The following is an 8,580-nucleotide window of genomic DNA, read 5'->3' on the forward strand; positions in this document are numbered from 1 at the left end:
GTTGAAAGGCAGAAGGTAAGATCTAAAACCATTCAACCATCAGGCCAGGCTTTATGGAGGGAACAGATAGTAGAAACACTGATAAAAGGGAAGATTGTAAGGATTAAATTACACTGTTACTTAATGGACAGTTGCAACTCATCTACACGGGCTAGAAGGAGACTTTTAACAAACATGTTGGGAAAAGACAGGCTTGTTTTAAATTTTTCTATCTTCCCTGTGTCCTTGCACACTCGAATATTTAGTGTTGGTGAATGAAGGAAAATCAAAGTGCTTCAAGAGTTACTTCAGTGTACATAAAACAATGAAGACTTTATATTTGTTCATGTTTAGATAGAGAAGTCAGTAATGGATTCTTTTATGGTTTTGATTTCCTTAAATAGAAATGAAGATATTAATTTGGATTATCTGAACATAAGCACTACCATGAAAAATACTGTCTTCTTCATGTCAGATGGAATTAACAATAAATGTAAAACTTTTGTGGCACTTAGCAGCATTTCTGAATGCCTGATTTAGTTTAAAAATAAACTTGAAGGACTGGACTGCTGTTCACCATGATGAATAGCCAGAAAGGATCCCAAAAATTAATACTGTCATTGACAAGGAGGCTTTAAATATCTAAGTACAACAGAATAATTTATGTGTGGTATTGCTTTGACTTGTGTGGCATTTCTCCCGTTTAAGACGTTTCTTAATGTCTGATAGTGTGTGTTGAGGATGTCATCAAAGTACTAATAGGAAGCTCCCTTCCGCATTTTAAAGTATGTATTTTGGTATACATAAATCTAACAACTCTTTTTAAGGTGGTTCTAGAAACAACTTTCTTTGCTTACGAATCTGAGAAAGGAACCCCTGTCTTCCTCCCTGGGAAGAATATATTAAAAAATTCTCACAGTGCATGTGAGAATAACAAGGGCAGGAAAGGAAGTGTTTCTTTCAGTGCACCCCCAGCAGAGATGTGCTGCACAGAGAGCTTTATAAGTCATCCTTGAAAAGGCAAGTGGCAAAGAGGCTTTTTCCCCTGGCTCATGGGGGTAACCCTCCTGGCTCTTGTGTTCCCAGCAGGCATGTACACATGCTGGTTGGTGCCCCAGGGGTTATTCCTGATACTTACCCTTGCTTACATTGCTGCCCTACTCCTTGCTAGAGATTGTGCCTGAAGGCACAGTCTAGTTGTAGTTATAAATACACATCTTCAGCAATGCTGCTATATTTCCTTCCTTAATGTGACTGCATAGAGAAAAAAAGAGAAAGTGGGACACAGTGTCTGAATCACAGAGGCAGTTTAGAAGTGTTCAAAATGGTGCATAGCTGAATAATGGTATGCAGCCAAATCAGGATACCACACAGATAGGTTGTCAGTCAGTGGTTTTGACATATCTTTATGCAGGGATTCCTTTTTCAGATTCAGTATATTTAGTAAATTCTAAATAAGATTGCAAAGTATGTGATGAAATATCTGCAGCTGCTCTGCCTGTACTGTCTTAATGGCTGCTAATACATTCTACTATTGATTTTTCTGCAAACTACAGATTTCAAGTAGGAGCTCTGCATACAGAAAAATGGCATCATGCCACCCTATATTTTGCTAACAGAAAAACAACAGCTCCCTATTAAAGGAATCATATGTTCAGGCTTAAGCATGTCGATTAGCATTCAGGAAAATTAAGGACATATTTAAGAATGGATTAGTTGGACTGAGAAGTTCACTTATTTTATTAGGTCACATATAAATCACAAGGAGAAGGATTTCTGGAGACTAATAACGAAACATGAAGGAGATTTTAGTGTTTTTCTTTGTATTGGCAGGAAAAGATGAACAAGGCAAAGTTATTTATATACATTAAAAGGTTAATTTCAGCTCCTAATATTGGTCTGCAAACAATAAAAATAAATATCAAGAACCATTTCCAATTAAGAAAGCCTTCACACGGGTTTGATCTATGCCTTAGTTGCAAATGCCGGTGAATTCCATGAAACTCTGATATACTGCAAAGATGCTTTTTTAGGCAACATATGATGAAGATTTGAAAATTTCACTACAAGAATGTGAAAACCTGCTATAGCACTTGGCACTACTACTTGGACCCTCACTAGGGAGTCCCACTTAACCATGTGTCTGTTCTGAGCTGCAGCACAACCACTGCACTTCTCTCCCACAGAAAATGGTATCTTGGAGGATGTGCCAGCCCCTCACTCCCATCTGCCCTCCACTGTTTCAGCTCCTGCTGCTGTTTGGGGAGCTCCTGCACACACTGCCCACCCACCCACCCCCCAAGAAGTGGGGTGGTATCTGATGATCCTCCACCAACACCTGCTAGAGGAGGTGGAGGGGCAGGATTTGGCTCTTAGCTCCCATTTATATATATATATATATTTTTTTTTTTTTTTCAGTCACACAGAAGTATCTTCAGCTTTAGAAATTAGGTAAAATGAGTAACTTCACCCCTGGTGGGACCTGTCATAGCCTGTCTCCAGGACAGCTTTTGAAAGTTTCAAACCAACCTAGATTACCATTTTGAGAATGATAAAATAAGCCATTTTGAATGCTTTATAGCAGGAATCATCATATTATTAAAGGATAAAACCTTTACTATGATTATGGCTTTTAACTAAATGCTGCTCCAGATTTGTAACTTTGCTTTTTTTCTCTTCCTTGACTTCCCACTGTTATTTTTCACCTTTCTTTTATGGGGCTGGTGGATGTTGATGCAGAGGAAGTCAATAACAGCATGATACTTTAAAAATGCATGGCATTATTAACTTACTAAGGCACCACTTCATCCTATTAGTATATTAAATAAGCTCAGTGCATTTGTTAAAACTAATATTTTATGTATGCATAGCTATATAGAAATTTTCAAAAATAAATTATTAATCTAGCAGGCAGACAGAAAACCTTGGCTCTTATCCCAACTGTCTGTAAAATCAATAAGGTTAATAATTTTTCATCTCGGAATATCTTCCTAATTGTGTTTATGTTAACTCACTCTAAAGTACCCCTCTGAACAAAGGAAGAAAAAGACAAGCCAGTCTGTTTTTAATAAATTAGTGTGAATTTCTTCACCTGCAAAACAGAAAAAGATACTGGTTCAAAACAATGTTCCAGTTTGATGTGGTATTACTAGGGACATTTAACCTGGAATTCAGTGGTGCATTTTTAAAGTCAGTTTTCAGAGCATAACCTGACTGTGTATATTGTTAAAGAAGACAGATAACTGAAAATAAGTTTATAAATTTATTTTGAACTTATCTATTTTGAGAGACGCACATTATATTAAGTAGTATTACCAGATCAACAATGAAGTAACAGTAATTGAGTGGGGAAAACATGTTTTGTTTCAGTGATATTTTTATTGCATCTTACATACACTGCATGACAACAGAAAAGGAAAGAAACAAATGGCAGTTCATAGAAAGAAATCTACCTTGTCAGCAAAAGTGTTATAAAAAAAGATGGAAGGAAGCAGAGTTTTAATTCTGTAGTTAAAATGAGGACCCTCTTTTACTAAGAAAAAGTCTGAAGTATGAAACTGCATAAACTGCACACTTTTTAGGGAATTCATTGCATATGTTGACATTACATTTCCATGAAATTCTGAAAGAATGTGATTATTAATTTGCAAATAGTATGTTCTTTACTAACCAACTAACCTGACCTGTAACTTTCTTTCCTTTCCCCTTCTCAAATGCATGACCTGTGATGGGATGTTAGGACGAATCTGACAATCTACAGTCTGATGAATTTAAAGCCTGCCTCATCAGTCTAGGACAGGTTGGAAATGACTTGCAGGTAGAAGAAACTGAAATAATTCTGTTTTTAGATGTAACAACAACCAAAAAGAATGCATGTTTAAATTCCAGTCTATTGGTCATAATACTTTGAAAAGATCTTGCCTTGGGGAAGACAACTGGTTTAGATGGACTGTCAGCATCACTTTGAGCTGTATTTTTCTTTGCATTTTTCAAAAATTTTTCTGTTTGCTTGTTTTACTTGGTTTGAGATATTTTATTTAGACGCTACTAGATACCTAGGAGAGCTCCTATGCTTCTTGCACTCAGACTTTTGTCAATTTTCCTTTCCTCAGACTCAATACAAGTTCTCATATGCTCTCTCCTAATACAGGATGACACAATTCTCTCCAAGCCACTGCAATCTATCCCAGCACAGAGGAAATATTTATTTACCTTCTTACATTTAATGTTTACTCAACTTTGAGTCTAGAATTTTGCAGATATGTTATTGCCTGAAAAATGAGCAACCTCATTTCATATAAGGTCTTCAACTGATCTCCTTCTAAGTCTTGCAGGTCTCATCCTTTAAGCCAGTATGCACATCTCTGCTGTAGTCAGGGTCTTGACAGCCTGCAGTCAGAAGGAAAATCCCTATACTTATTTCCCATATATCAGCAGACTGCTCTCATAATGTATTTACTTTGGCCTTAGAATGAAGCATTTCACTGTTTTTTACTGTACTTTTACCTACCAGAGATTCCAAGCAGAACATTTCAAAGATATTTCATATCAGGGAGGCAGCTTGAGCATCTGCTGAATTTGACTAGTTTAGTAACAAACTTTTCTCCTTGCTCTTCTCTTTGTCTTCTCTGGTTGTGTTCTCTGTGTTCTTGTCTCATTCATCTCCTCTTCTCCCTTATCTCTCTCCTGACCTTTCCTGATGTTACTTTTTTGTGGTGAAAATGTCTCTTTCCTGTGTGTAATATGTTAGTTACTTCTTCCTCTTTTAAAACTGATGATGATTCTCGTGACCTGATCTGGCAACATCAATGAATACTGTTCATGCACTGGATCCAAATATGCCAATGGTCCAAACTCGTCATCCTCTTGGGAAATTACTTTGGATTCTCCAAACCCTTCCTTCTATATTCCTTACACTGTTTCGACCAATAGAGGAAGAATGGATTGATGGACCATGATGATTTCAGAGCTTGCTTAATTTCAATGGGTTATGATTTGGTATGAGCTTTGAGAAAAAATGTCAATTGATTCTGCTCACAGCTGAAATATTAACCACAGCAATACTAAAGCTTATCTAAATAGAGAGGATACTAATGTCATTTACACTAGAGATAGTACTTTCTTTGATTTTTCTTTATTTTCAAATGGTTAAAATAGAAGTTAAAAGTAAAACAAACACTTGAAAACCATATTCTATGATGCACTGCATTCCTCTTTGAATTAAGGAAACTTTAAAAGTTGAAATTAACAGTTATTAAACTAATATTTTTGTAATTTTCTCCTTTTCTACCTGCATGATGAAGAGTGAGTTTGATAATGTTTCATGATTCATGAGAGGCTCAGGCTGCTGGAGATCAGTATTATGGTGACCATTTTCTTTGTTTTGGATTTTGTGAAAGGGTGAAGCTGAGTTTGCCCGAATCATGTCTCTGGTTGACCCCAATGGGCAAGGAACTGTCACTTTCCAGTCCTTCATTGACTTCATGACCAGAGAAACAGCAGACACAGACACAGCTGAGCAAGTGATAGCTTCCTTCAGAATCCTGGCTTCAGATAAGGTCAGTCACCGTGCTGCTGCTATAAGGATTAAATTGCTCTCCCATTTAGCCCTTCTTGTTACCAGCCTTTTAGTAATAGTGAAGCTTTGTTTGCAGTTTGTCAGACTTCAGAGAAAGCATGTGCCTTTTCTTCTTGTTTTCAACCAAGACTCTTACCTGAAATGGGTGTAGAATACAAGGCTTGTTCTGTGTATCCTCATATCGCGGAGAGCCAACACAAAATTAGGCATCTTAGGCAAGACATAGTTTGTCTGTATAATGGATATATTGTACATCAGGTTATTTCCACACCACAGCATTGATTAGTGGGGAACTCATTCTGCCTTTCATGCTGTTGTCTGGATGTTTCAATGCAGATTTTGGCCCTCTATAGATCAGGTGCACAAGACTACCCCTGGTTGTGGCCATGTTGTGGCCACTCAACAGGGTGATGCAATATGGGGTATTGATATCATAGCAGGAGCAGCAGGAGGAGGCCTCTTCCAGTTACGGGGCTTGTAGAGAAAGCCCCTGAATTTGGCATATTTTCACCTCCACTGCCGGGTGCACTTGTGACTGAGTGGTGTTTGAAGATGCAAGGGAGTGTAATGGCAACACAAGAGCTTCTGGAGGAGCCAGGGCCATAAACAGTGCTGTCATGAAACCAAATCTGTGCTGTGGAGAAAGGAGAGATCACAGCAGTACAGGTCTATTTGCCCAAGCTCGCTCTATTGATTTTCTCATTCCAGCTACTTGTATTGATTTTGTGATCTCAGTTAATGTGGACCACATTTTAAATTCCAGACGTGTTCTCAGAAGCAATTCATGTGGAAGATGGTCTCAGGAAAAAGTGGTTTTCATTAGATTGCTATTTTAAGCAATGTCAAGTCTGTTAACAGAGGATATCCCTCATGTCATAAAGGCAAACCATTAAGAACAATAATGCATCTTTCTTTACACATATATTAGAACCTTGAAACAAACAGGAACTCCCTGCATCTGTCCTGTCACTGCAAAAGGGGCAGTAGTGCACTGCAGAGATACTGACTATCCAGGGATAAGCTGCATCTGTAGCAGTCTGCCCATGGCTGCACAGTGCTTGGTAGCTAACACACACAGAGTCACCTATCCTGAGACTGCATTTTGACCTAATCAGTTTATTGGTGGAATTGTCCCCTTCAATTCGTAATTTGTGATGGAATTTACTGAGGAAAATATTTGGTCTCAGAAAAATAGACAAGATGTCCAAATTTATTAGTCAGAGTTATATAAAATAAGTACATTTTGTGTTTTTGAAGAACACATACTGAATTTGTCAATCCTTTTCCTCCTCCCAGCCTTATATCCTGGCAGATGAGTTGCGTCGAGAGCTGCCTCCCGAGCAGGCTCAGTACTGCATCAAGAGAATGCCTCCGTACACTGGCCCAGGATCTGTTCCTGGGGCTCTGGATTACACCTCTTTTTCATCAGCACTGTATGGAGAGAGTGACCTCTGATTCAGTAATTGGCTGTATTCATGGTAGACACTAAAAATACCCACCTTATTGCCCAGATTGCTTCTCAAAAGCTTTGACAAGCTGATTTAAAAACAAATTTTACAAATACATTAGGTACCGTCAGTGTAAAGTGCTAGTAACTGGTGTATATGAACGTGTGCAGCACGCTAGATACCTGCCTTGTTGGTTTGAGGTTGTCTGTCCTATGCAATGCTAGAAAATCTATTTTAAAAATTGCAAGATATTTACTTTGGAAATAGACATTCAGAAAACAGAATGTAAACCCTGAAAACATTGAAACTTGCAAAATATTTCTCCATTTTTGAAATGTTTCAATGCCATATTGTGCTTCTTTTACAATGTTCGTAGAACTATGTTAGAAGTCATGCTTTTTTTCTTTCATAGAGCAATATTACTTTCCTCTCATGATTTCTGATTTTCTATGCTTCTATTGGTGGAATTTAATAAAATACTAAAATGCAGATTTTCAGGGAAGAAATGTAACAACCTCATAAACTACTTAATTGCAAAAATAATCCAGAATGCTATGCTTTTGTCACAGAGTTGTAATATAAGGGGGAAAAGCTGATTAAAGTGCAGTTTTAGAGTTCTGTAAGCAGTTCTATTCTTTTAGGCCTTTACATTTTACAGTTGAGGGAATACAACTTTTATAATCAGAAATAATAAGGAAGATAATTTCATGTGAACTGTTTTGTTATGAAACCCTCATTCTTGTCTATGTTGGACAGTCTTTGTTTCTCAGTATAAGAATGCATTATTGTATGTATTAGTGGGCAACATTCATCTCTATCCTACATAAAGCAAGCTCCCATCTGAGCAGATGTAGTTATGGTTGTCTTGCAGTTTTAACTGTTCAGTGCTCAAAATTCAGTTTGTCTTGACTTCTGCTGCGTTGCAGGCAGTTCTGTCTGTACCCTGCTCCTGTGTGCTAGACGTTTACTGGTCTTTTCCATCTTGAGAAATGACAGAGAATAAAAGCAGTAACTTTTTTACTTGAATTCTACTGACACTGAGGAAATGCAATGTAATCAAACAAAACCATTTACAAATGGTGAAGCGAGCTGTGCAGCCCAGTGCTATTAAAGCAATGATGTGCCTATTAAATAAAGTCTGCTTTTCAAAACCTTATGAGACTCTGTCGTTGGCAATTGACCTAGTGGCTCCCTCTAAGGAGCCACTAGGAAACATTTCTGAACTCAAAGGAGTTTTCAGATGCTAATGGTTCAAAGTCTATCACACATTTCAATGCATTGTGTCTGCATGAGCATGTCTCTGTGTGCTGGAGGGGCAGGTCTGCTTTCATGAAGAGAGATGGAGCTCAGAATGAGTTGGAGAGTTTCCATTTAGGTCACCTGAGCACAGATGTCCGTAGCTTGTTAGACTTCAATCTTAGATTGATTTCAGTGCTTTTGAGGACATCAGCCTTAACTTTTCTGTATGTGACTTTTTCCTCGTGCAAAAAAAGCGGATGTTAAGGATGGTGCTTTCCCTGGCCATTGTTTGGAAATATATGGATAAGAAGCATTAAAAATCTGTGTGTGATTTCA

At 37.8% G+C, this 8,580-nt stretch overlaps 1 protein-coding gene across 4 annotated transcripts in view; it reads left to right on the plus strand.

The window, feature by feature from the left end:
• ACTN2 (actinin alpha 2) overlaps positions 1 to 8,151 on the plus strand; it is a 69,476-nt gene extending 61,325 nt beyond the window's left edge. For 2 of the 4 annotated variants that reach the window (XM_033056209.1, XM_033056212.1), the window contains exons 19-21: positions 4,912 to 4,977; positions 5,379 to 5,537; positions 6,854 to 8,151. In XM_033056209.1, the coding sequence (XP_032912100.1) occupies positions 4,912 to 4,977; positions 5,379 to 5,537; positions 6,854 to 7,012 (384 nt within the window). In that variant the 3' untranslated portion in view covers positions 7,013 to 8,151. Of the gene's footprint in view, positions 1 to 3,718; positions 3,797 to 4,911; positions 4,978 to 5,378; positions 5,538 to 6,853 lie in introns of all 4 variants that reach the window. The other 2 variants (XM_033056210.1, XM_033056208.1) reach the window with 2 other exon arrangements.
• The last annotated feature ends 429 nt before the right edge of the window (positions 8,152 to 8,580 follow it).

Source organism: Catharus ustulatus, chromosome 3 (assembly GCF_009819885.2).
Source record: "Catharus ustulatus isolate bCatUst1 chromosome 3, bCatUst1.pri.v2, whole genome shotgun sequence".
Taxonomy (NCBI): Eukaryota; Metazoa; Chordata; class Aves; order Passeriformes; family Turdidae; genus Catharus; species Catharus ustulatus.